Source organism: Tetrao urogallus (genome assembly GCF_951394365.1).
Source record: "Tetrao urogallus genome assembly, chromosome: 1".
Taxonomy (NCBI): Eukaryota; Metazoa; Chordata; class Aves; order Galliformes; family Phasianidae; genus Tetrao; species Tetrao urogallus.
In genome coordinates, this window is record NC_136813.1 from 7,844,409 (window position 1) to 7,861,654 (window position 17,246).

At 38.6% G+C, this 17,246-nt stretch overlaps 1 protein-coding gene across 2 annotated transcripts in view; it reads left to right on the forward strand.

Annotated features, from left to right (window-relative positions):
• TMEM135 (transmembrane protein 135) overlaps positions 1-13,926 on the forward strand; it is a gene marked incomplete at both ends in the record, with an annotated part of 164,805 nt that extends 150,879 nt beyond the window's left edge. For both annotated transcript variants that reach the window (XM_079549202.1, XM_079549203.1), the window contains 7 exons: positions 1,771-1,840; positions 6,484-6,651; positions 9,027-9,090; positions 9,831-9,907; positions 11,519-11,617; positions 12,261-12,328; positions 13,794-13,926. In XM_079549202.1, coding sequence (XP_079405328.1) covers positions 1,771-1,840; positions 6,484-6,651; positions 9,027-9,090; positions 9,831-9,907; positions 11,519-11,617; positions 12,261-12,328; positions 13,794-13,926 — 679 coding nt within the window. The remainder of the gene's footprint in view (positions 1-1,770; positions 1,841-6,483; positions 6,652-9,026; positions 9,091-9,830; positions 9,908-11,518; positions 11,618-12,260; positions 12,329-13,793) is intronic.
• Between the last annotated feature and the right edge of the window lie 3,320 nt (positions 13,927-17,246).

The following is a 17,246-nucleotide window of genomic DNA, read 5'->3' on the forward strand; positions in this document are numbered from 1 at the left end:
AATTTGTAGCACTTCCATGTCAGGAAAGTCCCAAGCAAAAGTGAATCTAAAGCTGTTCTTTACATGAACCTGACACGAACAGGTGGATTAGCTAAGACACGTTCTGTCCCTGTCTGCAGAATGCAATTTGCTGACCTTTAGAGTAACCGTAAAGAGGAGATATGGGATGGCTTTTTAAGCTTTTGTAAAGAGAATGGAATAACAAATCGAGAGGACATCTGACCATATCACACCTGTGATTTCACTTCCACTGACTTCTTCAGGAGACCAGACTCTACCTACTGTTACACAGGAAAGAAACAAGTCTGTGAAGGGCAGTGTGTAGTGGCTTAGCTTATTTGCTCAGCTAGTGAGCACATGTGAACTGGCCTGTATTACAGGGAGAATTCCCATGATTTCTTTATGTCTTTGAATTGAAAAATATGGGGAAAATCAGCAATGCCTTTTCAGACAAGATTGTATTAGTTAAAAAAAAAAAAAGACCTACAAAGAGAAGAAGCAGTGAGCTGTGTGCAGATTCCTCTAGCTGATTTGTTTATATCTGTTTTGTCTTAAATACTCTTTATTCATTTAGTTCATAGCTCTTCTGCTGTTCGCTAAGTACTAGGATCAAGGGACTGTGTGTGGAGAAGAGTATTTTTTCTTTAAGGTTTTGAATCTCCCTACATTCAGAAATTCAGAACATTCAGACATTCAGAAAACTTCCAGTTTTCAGCCCTAATGCTCTCACAGCTTTCTGTTCCATATGGTTCTTTTCAATGTAATTGAGTCTAAATGCCCGTAACCTGATCACATTCTCATTACAATTTTTGCTACATAAACTGACCTCACAGATGATTTATGGCCATTAGACTTTATAGTACGTGATTCAAAACTTCCAAGATATTTGGCACAGTATATAAATTGTGTAATTTATTTTATATTAAAACTTAAATACTTGGCTATAGCAAAATGTAACACTCAAACACGGTATGACATTACTTCTTTATAATTCTACATTATGCAGGACTAACAACTGCACAGTCTGGGAATCCCACCATCCCAAGCTAATCTTTCTTATAAACTGAAGGTCAGATTTGCAGTTCGAAGTCAGAGCCACAAAACAACCTACAGAGTAGGTGAATTAGCCCAGAAGTGAAATGCTTGTAATTGGAAAATGTCTCATGGGATAACTCTGTGCATTGCCTGCATTTCTTTCCAATGAACCTTACAGTGCTATGAAAGATACGACAAGGTGAAATGGGAGGCACTGGCACAAGTTGCCAGAGATGATGGAAGCCCCAGACACTCGAGGTCAGGCTGGATGGGGCTCTGAGCACCTGATGGAGCTGTAGGTGTCTCTGCTCTTTGCAGGGAGTTGGACTAGATGTCCTTTAAAGATCACTTCCAGCTCAAATGATTCTATGATTCTGTGTAAGGCCACAGATAATTGGTGAAATATACAGGCAGACTGGAAAGAACCCGAGTTCTGTCTCATAGCTGCTTCCTGTTGCCCACAGCAGAAAATGTGTTGCTTAATTTTGCAGTATAGGTGTAGCATGGCAAGAAAAGAGGTTGGATCAAAATAAATCTGCAGACACTTTTGCTGTACAACTAAAGTATTGTTTCTTTTTATAGCCTTTTTATGGCATCATAAAAGCTCACAGTGCCCTTCGATGGTGGGAAAATAACACTTTATGTATTTTTAGGCAAGAAAAATTTATGAAGTCTCCCATTGATCATACTGAAAACAGCTACAGGTTAATACGTGTTTCATTGTGCTTTTTGCAGGTGCAAACATGGCCCAAGGCATAGATGCTGTAAACACTATGAAGATAATTGCATCTCATATTGTATTAAAGTAAGTGCAGAAGTTAGATTGACAAACTGGCAAAGATGGGGTAAAATTCTTTGGTTGGAAAAAGCGTATACTTCGGAAATGAAAAAGGAGCCTGGTACTCGTTCTTTCTCTATTGAAAATGTGACTAGCCTGAAAACACGTTTTCTCAATTTTGGATGGGGCAGAGGTTAAAGTTTTCTCATCTCACAGATTAGCTGAAGTGAATGAATAACACAGAATGTGTGGGAAAAATGGAGTGGCGAGCGAGGAACTGAACTATGTGATGCACTCCGCGGCTGAGCCCATTTGTGACTCCACCCTAAATAAAGCACCTGGAATGTGCTGCTTCGGCAGCACCATGCATACAGCTGTGGTGTTTGGCACACGAGGCTGGCTCTGGGCTCAGTCCCCCGTTCATTTATTTTAATGGCTCAGAGTAATGAGAGATTGCTCCCAGTTGCTGCGCACAGGAAGAGCTGGCCATGCCCAGTGGCAGAATTCATCCTCCTTTAGAGGAGCGCCGTGCAGGGGAGGCTGTTCTGGCTGGCGTTGGCTTGGCGCAGGTGGTACCACCTGCTGTGCCTTTTTTTAGGAGCTGGTGAGACTCCAAAAGATTTTGATCACTTAATAAATCTACTCATTTTTATTCATGCAGATGCAGAAAATGATTTGAGTGTTTTCAGTTGCTTCCGATGCGTTCTGCTTACTTTTACCATATTTGTTAGAATTTGCCCATGTTGAATGATGTGGCATTTTATCTTTTCTTCTGGCCCACAAGGTAGTAGTAAATTTATCAAAGCTTCAGTATAAAATGGTCTTGCTCAGGGACAGGAATCAGAAGGCAGTGGATTACCTCCATACGTTTTTTGCTTAATAATTTACTATACAAGCTAGAAATTTGTAACACATTTCCTGTTGGTGGCACCCACAAACAGCCAGCATGGTAAGTCAGTATCACATGCACAAACTTCCAAATAATGCCCACTTTCCTAAGGTCTTTTGATTCCTGCTTGTATGACAGCGGTATCTGTGAAGTGCTGCAGGTTTGGTAGTTGGATAGGTTTGTGATACTTTGCTGCTCAAATTAGATTTTTGTTCTCAACCTCTTACCACTGTCTCAGTCCACATGTGATCTCATTCATGGGCTGTGCCTTTTCTTTAGGGTGTAACATCTTGGGGACAGACTTTGCTCTTGCTTTTTGTGTTCAGTGCCTTGCCCAGTGAGTTTGCTATTCAAGGTCTCCTGGATACCTTTGTCCCCCATCTCCTAAGAGCTTGAATTGGTCAGCATCCTTTGGGTACTCTGTTTTCCCCAGAGACATCAGTGTCTGGCCCACAGCATGAATGTCCAACACTACAGTGACGTTTATATTCAAAACAACAGAAGTGATGTTATGGGTTGGTCTGGTTGCATTTCCAGATGTCTGCTGATGTAACATCTCCTACTGTGCATCTGTTTTAAAGGATGCCTTGCTAACTTCAGCATGCTTCACTTTTACATAAAGCACTGGTTTTCATTACATATGCATATTTATAGTAATTAGCTTTTAACTGCTGCTAAACCAGACTTTCTGAGTTTTTTTTTAATTAATGTTTCCAAATTCTTTAGCAGTTTAGTAATCTCAGACAAAATCCTTACGCATTCTGTGCTGCATGTTAGCAGTATCTGAGTATACATCCATAAGTATCCTCATAACCTTATTTTATTTTAGAAGCACAGCTAGAGAAAAAGAAATTTCTATTAAAGTACTACTTACAGAATTGACACCCTTTTCTCTGTGAAAAACTGAATCTAGTGGAAAATTTGTTTTGTTTGTGATTTCATAAGTACAAAGAGAGGTAATTTTAAGGCAAGAGAGTGGCATGGCTGAACCTGCAGGTCATCAAACTGAAGAGCAAGAAGAAAATACACAGGCATGGAAGCAAGGATGGGTAACCTGGGATGAGTATATAATGCTGCTGCTAGACTGTGTAGGGATAGAGTCAGGAAGGCCCAACTGAAACTGGACTTGGGAAGGGGCACAAAGAAGGATGAGAAATTCTTCTATGGGTACATCAACTGGAAAAAGAATGTCCAGGAGGGTGACCCCTCTGTAGTAAGCAACACTGGCAGGCTGGTAACAACAGACAAGGACGAGCTTTTGTAAATGCTTGAAGAGTGTGGCAGGCTACTGGAGACAGCTGAACAACACTTTTCTGTGTGACTCCTGTTGATCACAGTGAGGAAAGCTTAGCCTAAAGCAGTGGTCTTGTTGTCTCTTCTCTGTCAGTGCTGCTGATGAAAACAGGTGGCTCACACAAGATCTTTGATCATAGAATCACAGAATGGCTTGAGTTGGAAGGAACCTAAACTTCCAACTTGAGTTGGAAGGAACCCAGTTCCAACCCCTGCTGTGGGCTGGTTGGCCCCATCAGCTCAGGCTGCCCAACCTGGCCTTGAACACCTCCAGGGATGGGGCACCACAGCTCTCTGGGCAGCTGTGCCAGGGTCTCACCACTCTCTGAGTAAAGAATTTCCTCTTAACAACTAACCTAAATCTTCCCTCTTAAATTGTTCCACACAGCCGTTGTGAAAAGGGAAGTCACCCTCCCTCCTACTTATAAGCTCCCTTCAGTTAATGGAAGGCACAGTTATTTCTCCAGAGCCTTCACTTCTCCAGGCTGAGCATGCCCAGGTCCCTCAGTCTCTCTTCACAGGAGAGATGCTCCAGCCCTCTGATGGTCTTTTTGGTCCTTGTCTCAACCTGTTTCCTGAATTGAGGACTCCCGAAGTTTCACTGTACTGCTACATCTAACTGACCCCAGTCACAACTTTAAATTGCTGTGGAGAAATGGCTTGTAGCAGAGTTTACTTCTCTCATTTAAGTTTATCATGGTTTCTACCTCTATTGTATGAGGTCTTTTTAGGGAAAAGTAGCAATACTATGCATTAGTCTAAAATGTAATACTTCTGTGACTCTGGAAAACACCTGTAAATATGTGCTGTGATTTAATCAGCTAAACAGAAAGAGTTTGTGCACTAGGTATGATGCTTTCTTGTGCATCAAAACTAAGCCTTAATGCTGAAGCTCAGCACTACTCATAAAATGGCAAATATAATTGACTGCCAGCTGGCACTGAGGTATCTCTTAACACGCTGTTCTTTTCCCTGCCTGAATGGTCTTTCCTACAGCTGGGAAAAAAATCTTACCTGATTGTTGTGTGTTCTCTTGTTAGGGCTTTGATCATAACTGGTATTTTTAGGACTTTCTTTTTATATAATGGTACCTGGTATTGTAAACATTTTTTTGTGCTAGAGGACAAGGGCTGTGTACTTTACAGAAGAGTACTTCTTTGTTGATGGTATGAATTTATGTTCATCTTAATTTTGACATTTTAAGGATACAAAATTCACAATGCACTCAAAACTCTGCCTGCTGTACATACCTTTCAGTAGGCATTTTCATTATAGGACTGCAAAACACTGGGTTGGTAGCACAGTACAATTTACACACCTTTAAAAGTAGCAGAGGAAGAAATGGAAAATTTTCATGTGTGGTTATTGGATCCACTGGATGACACAAAATAGTTTCTTTCACTTGATTCCTGTAAACCACTTTTTGAGTAGCAGCTCAGTGAGAGTAATTGTTTCAAGAAGTTTACTGCTGAATGTTTAACCAGAATAAAGTTTTATGAGCTTGATGATGCATTAGAAAGTTCTGCAGGAGGCAAAGATGTTTTGAGTTTCTGAGCTGGAAAGGTTGCTCAATCCAAGTTTCTTCTGGTTATAACTGTCTCTGGGGTTATCTCAGACATCCAAAAAATGGGCTGCAGAAATTATGAGCATTGTGTGCTGCCTGATTTGCGAATGATGAGTGCACAGCATTCTCATAATTTTCAGATGAGGTATCCACCAACCAAACAACGGATAAATTTTGTTCAAAACTCTCGTAGAAGTTCAGCCATTGGGTAAAAATGATGACAGAAAGCATGGGAGGAAGTTACAAGAGATGGGGGAAAAGGATTTGTAGAGAAATAGCGTAGTTTTGTGATATAAAATAGCAGATCTATGTCTAAGGTGAAACAGCAAGAAAAAATAATTTGAGCTGACATTATTCTTTTGCAATAGCTCTGTACAAAATTTCCTGTCCAGGTTTGGCCTTGGTCTTACTGCAGAGCTCACTGAGGCTCCGGTTTGGTTGAGGAAAAGTACATGAGCTTGTGCCAAGCCATTGGGGTCAGATTCTAATTCTCCCACTTTCTGAAATTTATTTTGTGTGGACTTTTTACTGCTTTAGTGCATTCTCAAGACATTTGAGTGTAGAAGTGCTGTTTTCCCATTACTTTCCTCTGTGTATCCATTTGTGGTTAAAAGCCAGTCAGTAACATGGAAAGGAAACCACCAGGATTATTTGAAGGGACAGAATTTTAGAGCAGAAGACAAATAGAGTTTGCCTTTTGAGGCCTTTGAGGTATTCATAGAAATCAAAAGAGAGTCACTTGTTTATTACTTTATAGCTTTTGTTGCTAGGGAATCATGAAAACAAAATTGAAGATGGGAATGCATTTTATGTAGTATACGCAGAATGAGTTTTAAACTGCTCAATGTCAAAAAAAAAAGTACTTCTGTAGACATTCTTGGTTTTCCTTCTTCTGAAGTTGTGATTTCTTCCCATTTCCTCTAGGGTTTCATTAGGATGTTTAGCATTGGTTACCTGATCCAGTGCTGCCTTCGGATCCCATCTACCTTCCGGCATCTGTTTACAAAGCCATCGCGGCTACTTTCACTCTTCTACAACAAGGAAAATTTCCAGCTTGGAGCTTTTCTGGGATCTTTTGTCAGTATATACAAAGTAAGCTTAAAACATGTAGAGTGACAATCGCCATGTGTTCTATTTTGCTTCTCAGAATATCAGGGAGATACTTTTCTAACTGGCACTGGTTTCTACAGAACGGCACTGGCAATTCTAGTATTCTGGTCATCAAATTGTAAACAGCAAATTAGTCTTCCATTCATTCTGTTTTTTGTTTTTTATGTGTGTGTCGCTTCTGAATAAACCGGATAGATTTTGCAGCTTGGTATTGATATCATGAGATTGGAGGTACTTCAGAAAAAGTGAATTCAGATTCCAAAGGGACTTTGTGTTGTGGAAACACACTGTAGTGCAGTGACTGCAGTAGCAGCATTGCTGCCAAAGAGAAGCCATTTGCAGATTTTTTGGCTCAAATATATGGAACCCTTACTTGATGCTGAGTAGAAGGAGCTTGCACAACATATATCATGCACAGCTAAAGAGGCACTTGGAAATCAACCCCTCTACACCGTTAGAAGATGACAGATTGTGAACTGATATATATTCATTCAGCACTGGTGAAGTTAATTGATTTATGTGCATTCGTGTCAAGCAGGATGTGAACAAGCCAAGGGAGAGGTTGTGGCAAAGCATGCTTCTGAAGTTGTTTTTGCACCTTTATGTTGTTAATCACATGTGCAATTTTTCAACTGCCACTTTACTCGCTCTCTGAAGTTAAGACAATTCCATGTTATTCATGGTGAACATTACTAACTGGAAATTAAATGAAAACCAAGCCTTACTTGTAAGCAAAACAGAATCTCACTTCAATTGCCATTGGATTGAGACACCAGAATTTTTAAGATTTAAAATTGTAATGGCAAAGTGCAAATGGGCTATTCAGACTATCTGAAAATCAGATTTTTACTCCAATTTTACTAAAAGTGCCTTTGGGGAATAAAAGCATTTAAATTGCGAAAGTTGAAGTGATTTTCACTTATTTTAAAACCTCCAACTACAAAGTTAGTTTGGTTCTATGAGTATTTGTTTCATGAGACTGACACAATCTGACCTTTATTCGTTATTTATTAAGTAGGTGCTTTCTGTTACTGTTTGCATTCCATAATTTATATTGATTTAGAGTGCATTATGTTTTTCTTACAGTTTCAGATAAACACGTAGGGCTGTAGAGATCCTAATCACTGCAAAAGATTGGATCCTGATGCATTTTGAACCTTTGGGCAGATTGAAATGCCTTTGTAGAGGTGCAGTAGCTGTTAATATTCTGTGTTCCCCTTTCTATAAATTATTGCCAGCAAACACGATTTTATAGAAAATAAATCAGCTGTGTCAGCCTCATTTCCCTTTTTAAATAAGATTACAAGTTTGATTAGTAAAGTTGACTGTCATGATTCAATTTTGGGACAATGTAGACATTTTCTTCTGAATTTTTTTCATTTCAATGTTTTTTCAAGACTTTGAAATAACACAGTGAATTCACCTGAGGGCCACCAAGATGATTTGAGGATTGGGTCATCTGATGTGAAAGGAGAGACTGGGAAAACTGGGCCTTAATCTGGATAAAAAAATGGCTCATGGGACATCTTACTGCTATTTACACCTCATGGAGGGTGCAGAGAAGACAGAGACACACTGCGTTTGGAGTTGTGCAGTAACAGGATAAAAGGAGATGGACACAAGATGAAATGCATGAGATTCTGATGAGATATAAGGAAATTTTAAAAGTTTGCCTGGTGAGGCTGTATGGCCTCCATGTTTGGAGATACTCAGAACTTAATTGGATGATGAGTTCCTGAGCAACTTGCTTTAATTAGATCTGGACAGTGGACTAGATGATCTCCAAAGGTCTCTTTCAAAATGAATTATTCCTTGGTTCCATGAAAAGCACATGTTAGATGGGTGAAGAGGCTGACATTCATCTTAAATTAGACATCAGCAGGCTATCATACAGAACTGTGTACTGTTGTACCAGAGCCATCAGCACTGGATCTGGCCTTACAGTGAAGTCTCGAGCCATTTGGAAGCAAATAGATTTGCCAGGGATAAAATTTGGCAGCAAAGTATGGATTTCCCAAAATGTTAAAAAAAAAAAAATATACAGAGGATATTATGGACTTCTCATGGGAAAGAGTCAAGACAACTACAGTGAAGGAAGGTGCTCAGTTCAAAATTATCTTTACTTTTCGCACATGAATTAGATTGGTGTTCAAACTATTGCTCTGCTCTGCGATTCTGAAAGAAACAGTAACACTGAACAACTAAAACACTTCAAGTGGTGTGGATTATGGGTGTTAGGACACCGTACTCTTAATCCATGCTATACGTTGTATTACTAGTTTATAGCAGAATATCTCCAGTCTGTGCATCCCAAAGGAGAATGCCTGGGGCTCATCCTGCTGTCTGTTCACCTGCAGGGTACAAGCTGCTTCCTGCGCTGGGTACGGAACCTAGATGATGAGCTTCACGCGCTTGTAGCTGGTGAGTCCACTGTAAGAAAGCTGCATGGGCTCTGCTGGGCTTTTGCAAGTATTTGTCTTGCTCACAGTTGAATGTCTATCTCCCATTCCCTTTCCAGAGTTAGATGATAAAAGTAGGACTGTATACATTAATGTTGTGTCAGTAGTGTTTGAAATACAAAAACACGCAGTCGTGTTTGAAGTTTTTTCAAATATAGGCTTGCATTAAAATTGTAAGGTAGATTCAGTCAAACACTTTTTGTTTATTATGTTCAGCTTCTTGGTCAATAAATTATTGTATGCACAGATGTAAATTTAGCCTTTATTTTCCAAGTGTTTTGATGTGAGGTTTCAATACTGCCTCTTCCATATGTGATGGAATACACATTTGAAAGGATGGGCTCTGCTGGATCCAAAGAAGGACCCTTTTCCAGTGAAATCTGTGTAGTGTTGGAGGACCTTGCCTCTTATTTGTGCACCAATAGGTGTATCTACCTTGTAGATCCTCAGAGGTCTCTCTTGTTTGTGGGATGGAGGAGGAGATTTGAGCCTGTGCGCCTGATGATTGAATGACAACTGTATTTCAGGGTTTTTGTTGTTGCTTTTTTACTGGCACAAACCATATTTTGATGGGCAGCACCAGAATGTCACTGATTTTTTTATTATTATTATTTTTTAGCAGTAGAAAGCATAATCTGTTGAGCTGATGTACTATGATTGCAACAGTAAATCACACTAATGCTTCTTTTCTAACTGTTGCAGGGTGTCTAGCTGGAATTTCTATGATGTTCTACAAAAGTACTACTATCTCTATGTATCTGGCATCCAAACTAGTAGAGGTAAGATGCTGTTGTCATAACAGAGCTCTTTATTTCAGCTTCATTGAGCTTCATAGGCTTTGTCAGAATATTCCAGCGTAATCCAGAATTGAATATGGAGGCTGTGTTTTCCTAGGTGTGTACCAAGAGGCAGTGCCATTCTGTGGTCTCATTTCCTTCTCGTGTTTCATTTTAAATGTTCTTTATCCACTGCTCTTCGTGTACATTTGCCACAATTTTTGTTCATCTGCTTTCTTTGTAGTTCTTTGCTTTGTAGCTTTTGCACATTTTTAAATGTGAAAGTTCCAAGAATGTGGATTTTGTCTCTTCTGCTAGAAACATAAATCAGAACTAGCCTTTAATTGCAGATTTATTGCCAAAAGCTACGGCTCAACTTCCTGCCTTTGTTCCATAATTTTGGCATTCAGATATGTGAGATAACTCAAAATAGCTTAGGTTTTAGTCTATAGCTGAAGTTGTTTGTCAGTATACTTCAACTGATTGAATTCCTGGCATTGCAGAGATCTTTGTTCTATTTACCATTTGACTAATTTGAATTATTTCTAAAATTGTTAAAATTGGGAGAGGAGAAAAGAAAGAATTAAGGAGGTTTGTAGAATTCTGTATGTTTGTTAGCAAAGTATAATCATTTTCATTTCTTACTGTGACTTTTCCATAATAGCAGGACGTTGCCGCAGTTGTTTCTCCAGCAGCACCACTGGAATAATTTGACAGCATTCTCTTGTTATGCTTCATCTCCAAATCACAAAGCTTTCTTCTGCAAATATCAAGGGCCTCATTCCTTACCAGTATTTATCCACCACCATTAATTGTGCTGAATTTGTTTAAAGAATATAAAAAGAAGGAATTTTTTATTCTTTTAGACATAAGATTAAACACAAAAAGAGAAGTTCTGCTCTGCTTATGCTTTTTCCCCCTAATCCTTCTGAAAGGAGTTCACACAGTGGTTATATAAAAGCAGCTCTGAGTTGTCCGTATTGATTCTTTTGGAACATCAATTGGAAAAGGAAAAAAACAACAACACCATAACAGTAGTATCTTGTATTGCTGATAGTTTTCTCTGGACTTTGAGACACTGTGGCTGCAGTGCTGTGTGCTCTTTTTTTTTTGAACTACTTTTATCGTCTTATGCAAGCCAAGGGTAACTGACCAAAGAGGCGTGTGCTGCTTTGGAAGGTCAAGCTGTGCTCAGGAAAATAAACTCTACATGTTTTCTCAGAAATAAAAGTATGTGATTTCAAGCTGTTTAAGAACAGTGAATATTCACTTTGTTGGAATACTTATTGCATTATTCTTTTGCTTTTCTCAATTGCAGAATTTATCCTAGCAAGCTTTGCTTTTATTTTTCTCTTTCTAAAATCTATACAGCTCTTTTAGCACTCCCAGCTGTTGCTAAGTCCTGTTCTATGTGTTTGTGGCCACTCATTCTGTTGATCATGGATAACTTCTGTAAGCTAGTTCAATTGGTGTCACATTTGTGGCCATGTATGAAAATATAACAGCATGAGTTAGAAATGCTGGCATATTCTGAAAATGTAAAACAAAGCAAATGTAAAAGGCGACTTTTCTTTTTTTTTTTCTTCATTCCAAGTATTCTGTTTATTTTTATAGACAATATACTTCAAAGGCATTGAAGCAGGGAAGGTTCCCTATTTTCCTCATGCAGACAGCGTCATCTATGCCATTTCTACATCAATATGCTTTCAGGCAGTAAGTATGTTGCCTTCTGATAGAATATGAAGTTCTTCTAGTTTAACAGAAATGTCAAATGGAATGAGAACCATCAGCATACAGTGCAAAGATGTGATTTGGCAAGATGTTGTGGATCCTACAACCTATTTTTGAGTGTCACTGTGGAAAGATCATTTCTACAACTCACATTTCTGCTATGTGTATAACTATGTTACGCAGAGCACTAAATTCTTTGGAAAATATCTCAAAACACTTTAACATAGGGTCTTTCATAAGTGTGTGGAAGGACCATTACTCAAGCAGGGGAACAATATGTCATAATATTTTATGTTTCTTTTTAATTAACTGGAGGTTTTCCCTGTCAGCTAACTTGAAATGAAGTTGCCCATTTGCAAGAATCTGCAAAAATTAGCAGTGTTGAAGTTTTACATTTGAAACAAGCTGTAGTTACCCTCTTTTCCCCCTTCCAAGTCAATTATGTACCCTCATCTTCAGCCCCTTTTCTGGATGCATCAACTATAAAAGCTCCTTTTCAGTGTTACCCAAATTACTCTACACTTTTCCATTTCCTTATTGATCCCTGGATTTGGCAATATAATGTATGAGCGCAGGCTTCCCCTGTCCAGCCACAACTGGCTCTTACAGATTATTCTCCTTGTAGGCTGTCATGGAAGTTCAGAACCTGAGACCTTCATACTGGAAATTCCTTTTACGACTAACAAAGGGCAGGTATGCAATCAGAGTATTTTACAGCTTTCTTAAACATACCATTGATCACATTCAACTTTTGTGTCATTCTCTGTCAACAGCATAGCTGTAGCAGTACATTTGGGCTTAGTTCCTGAGCACTTACTTTGCTTTTCAGGCAGCTTCCAGTCCACTTGATGCTTTTGACTGTTGGTTTAGTCTAATGACAGGAGCAAAGACTGAAATCTGGTTAAGATTCTTCAGCAGATGAGAATGTAACCAGAGGGCTTTTTATCTTTAGTTTCACTTGGAAAGGTGGAATGCTTTCAGGTTTCAGTGGAAATGAAGAATCCTGTAAACAAATAGAGAAGCTAATTAAATTACTTACTACAGTAACTTACAGCTTGATATTACTATGTGTTTGAAAGTATTGATAGAAAATTTCTGAGTATTTCTTAAGGATACTTTGAATATTTGATAGTTGTTTTATGGAACATCTATTTCAGTTGGAAAAGGATATTTTTCATTGAAAACTAATGAATAATTTACACTGATTTTAACCATGAATTTACATTGCAGTATCTTAAAATGCTTATCTTTTAAAATAGATTTTGGTGTAATTATAAAAATACAGTTTGGTGAAGTGTGCATTATTACGTGGGCACACTATATGGCAGAAGCAAAGCATCAAAACTGTGCTAAGAGCAGTTTATGAGTGGGACTATAAAAGGTAACGTCTTGATAATACTGGGAGTTTCTGTCAGTCCTTTGGATACGACCTATTTAACTGAGGGGCAGCACTGAGAGGAGTCTCTCCTTCTGTCTAGACTGTAAAAATAGAAGAGAGATCATTCCCTGGGGCGTGTTGAACCTACACACCCCAGCACACAGCACGCTGTTAGCTGGACATCAGGTGACTTAACACACTGCTGGACATTGTGGGGAGCTCTCTGAGGATGCCTGGAAGCAATCCACAGGCAACCTCTGAGGCTGTGCAAACATGGTGTGGGAGATGATGTCAGTGCAGATGTCCAGCTTTGGCTGTATTTTTCTCTCTTGTGCTAATCCTAAGATTGTTTTAGTTGACAGAGAAGAGGGAATAGTAATTCTGCTCATTTACTTCACCCAAAGCAGATGTCTGTAATAATAATTTTGACACTCTCTATAGAGGCAGTTTATTTTGACATTTCATAGGTCATTCATTCAATGGTTTTGAAGAGTAAAGAGATGAAAATAACAGCCATTAAATTGTTATCCAGACTTAGGCATGGCCAGACCTTGCTCTGCTGCAGTGGGAAAGGCTGTAGTGTATTTGTTTGGACTTTTTTTTGTGGAGTTAAAAGTAGAAAGGAGCTCTCTCCTTTCCGCTTTTACACAAGTCATGTTTTATAAAGCGTAATTACACAAAGCACTAGTCATCAGATCTGTCAAATGTTGGTGGGCTGGCTTTTTTTTTGTATAAATAAATGAATGATCTGCTCACTCTCTCATGTCTGTGCTTTCTCAGGTTTGCTTTGATGAACAGGAAAGTTTTGGATGTATTCGGTACTGAAGCATCCAGGAACTTCAAGGATTTCACACCTAAGCTTGACCCAAGATACACTGTTGTACCACCAGAGCTACCTCTGGAGCTGTCATGAAAATTATAGTATACTTTGTCATTGAATGTGACCAGCGTTTTGTCCTGAAAAGTTGAATAACTTAACAGTAATGTATATAGAGGAGGGCTTTGGCTCCACTTCAGTGTTATTTCAATGAGAAATGCTTTTTACCAATCAAAAGTACTGGAGCTTTGTAGGAAGGTGTGGCTTAGTGATTAAGCCTCTTCCACGTACAGAACTTATTTCTGGGTTACTGTAGTTGGCTGACAATATGGTAGATTCCTGAATGAATTAAACAAATGAGTAATATATTTAGAGAAGTAAAACATACATAAAACTCAAATATGCATCATAATTTCAAAAATTTTATTCATACCAGTAGAATACTTGGTAAAACCGAAACTAATTTTGAAATTAGAAGGGAAAATGTATGGCATGGGTTAGGTCCAGAATTTCACCTGATCTTAAACCTATTGCAGTCTGGCGAAAATGTCTCCTTGGCTTTCCCAATTGATCACTGTTTTATCTCAAAAGAGCCACTGCCCACTCATTATTTAAAAGGACAATATTTTTACAGAGCTGTGGTTGCAAATTGAGGCATTCCTTAGTGAAAGAAAGAAAAGTGCTTTAGTGCAGAAATCACATTCCAGGGCTGTAAATCCCAGTGACGATACAGAAAACAGACAAGGAAAATAAAAAGGCAATACCAGCGACTTGTGCGTAAGGAACAGCAGGGTGTGGTGGTTTGCATTTGCCAAGTGGAAAATGACAAAACAGGCAGGGGAAGGAATGAAATGTTTCAGCCTCCGAGATGGTACTGGAAACAGCAGTTACAAAAATAAAAAGCCGAGAACAAAACAAAACAAAATCCTCCAAAATATACTAAAATTAAATGTTTATTTTTAAAGGCCTCAACATTGTCCCTTTAGATGGCATTGGCTTGTTTGTCAAGCAGCATGCCAGCCAGCATTTCCAGTGGCCTTTCGAAGGGAGCTGACCTCTGAGGTTACATTGTTTTGATGATCATATTGATAGTATTTTGTCCTTATATTTGGTGAAGAATGGCTTTCTACTGCCCATCACACAGCCGTAACTATGACAGTTACATTAAATCTGATACTGAACCCAATGCAAGTAAACACCTATTCAAATTCCACCTCATTTTTATCCTACGTATTTCTACATATACTAATTTGTGTTCTAAAGCAAGACCTTGACATGCTAATTACCTTTTTGTCTTTTTCGTTCCTAGACTCCATTCATGTGAATGGTGTTTGTTGCTCTAGAACTTAATGGAAAGTTGAACTATGTTTGCATTCAACTGAAAAGACATGTGGTAAGCCAGGGAGTAAAAGCTAAACTATGTTGCACTTATTTTAAGAAGAAAAAAAGAAGAAGAAATCAATGTTTCTGCTGAAAGTCTTTGTCAGATAATATGAACTGGATTAATTATTAGAACCTTTGTCTCATAACGCTGTAATCCTACCCCAGAATTACGCATAATTCTCATTAATTTCGTATTACTGACCAAAAAGTCATTTTATTGAATTTACAGAGATGTCAGGCAAATTGTACCAGTCTGAGCACAAAATCAGCTTCTTCATCAGCTGTTGTATCAGTGATTCTCTATCACTGTTATTTTAAAGCAGCAGTTGTCTGAGTTAGTGTGAATACAATTCTGCACGCCAGTTTATAAGCAATATTTTACTGCTGGAAATATTATTTTAAAATTCCTCAGAAGGAAATAAAACCTAATTCAACAAGAAGTTTAAAAGGATTGTAATAGGTTTGTAGAGTTTTTCCACTGGAATATGGTCTAAAGTATTTGACCGTGTAAAATCTGAGAAGTTATATATTTTAGGTAACATGTTAGAACTCACACTCTATCTTATGAATGCTTTCTAGTATATATAACTATATGCTGTTCTCAAACTTCAAAATATTTTATAAATGGATTAATTTTCTTCACTGGAATGATAATTGTGATTGTTTCTCTATTTGAGTTTAAAAAAATAAAAATCCAAGTCCTACATCTCAGCAGCTAAAAGTTTTGTCTTAAGTTTTCTTGCTTCCAAAATTCAGTCCTTGTTTTATTTTCATGTAATATAAGAAACAAAATAAATTATTTTTATTCAAATCAAATATATGTAAGAAAAAAAAAAAAAGTAAAGTCCTAATGTTTTTCCCAATAATAAAGAGTTGCTGCTTGAAAAAAAAGTGACTTTTTCTTTATGTTGTTGTTAAGGTAACTGAAATCACGAGCGAAGTGGTGAGTACTCTGATTAAGGAATGCCGGGCATGTGACCAAGCCTTTATATTATATGTTTAGAAAACAAAGCCCTGACACAGTGGAAGTGAAGAGGTAATGCAAAACCAGTTCAGCTGATAGCTTCAGCACTGCACTTTCATGTTTAATTGGGAAAGATTGGAAAAAATGATTGACACCGTTTAACCTTTCTTTTCTAAACAGAGGAAACCACATAACCCGTCCTCGGGGTGGAGAAGGGCTGCATGCCTCCAGCTGTTAGCTGCTGTGTAGTTGGCTGGTTGTGACTGAACCAGCAATGTTCCTTCCTTCCCACTTGGTGGGGCACAGCTATTGATTGATTTATTTTTATCATGTGATGAATATCTGTCTGATCACCTCCAACATCTTGCAGAAGTTGATTTTGCAGAGGAATTCTGGAGGAAAGTCACTCAAGAGGTGGTGAGAATGAGGACCATCAGTAAACATTGAAAAGATGTGATTATGTTGTGTTATCTATACTTTGCAGAAGTCCTTTTCATTGTAATTCCTACTTCGATGGATGGATACTCATTACTATTCTTTGCCTGCCAACTTTCAGCAGATTTTTGTGCCATGTGAGAGTTTAATTGCAAATTAAAACAGAACGAGGTCAGAAGAATTTTAAATGTTAATGCTATGCTTTGCCCATTGTGGAAGAAGCTGATTTGAAGGTCTGCCGGGTGATTAACCTTCCCAGCCCATGGAATCCAGTCAGTATTTTCCCCTTCAACTTCCATAGCAGAGACATGGCAATCATAGAAACATTAAAGTTGGAAAAGACCTCTAAGATCATCTAGTCCACCCATTCCCCACCATGCCCACTAACCACGTCCCTCAGTGTCACACTTCCACAGCTCTTGAACTCCTCCAGGGATGGCAATTCCACCACCTCCTTGGGCAGCCTATGCCAAGGCATTACCTCTCTTTCAGAGCAGAATGTCCTGATATCCAACATGAAAATGCTGCTGTGGCCATCAGAGTGGGCGCTAACAGGGGTGTTCCCAGGTTTGCCCAAAGGTCACAGGAAACCTGGTCACATAGGGCCAACGCCAAAAGCAAGGGATGTTTCTGT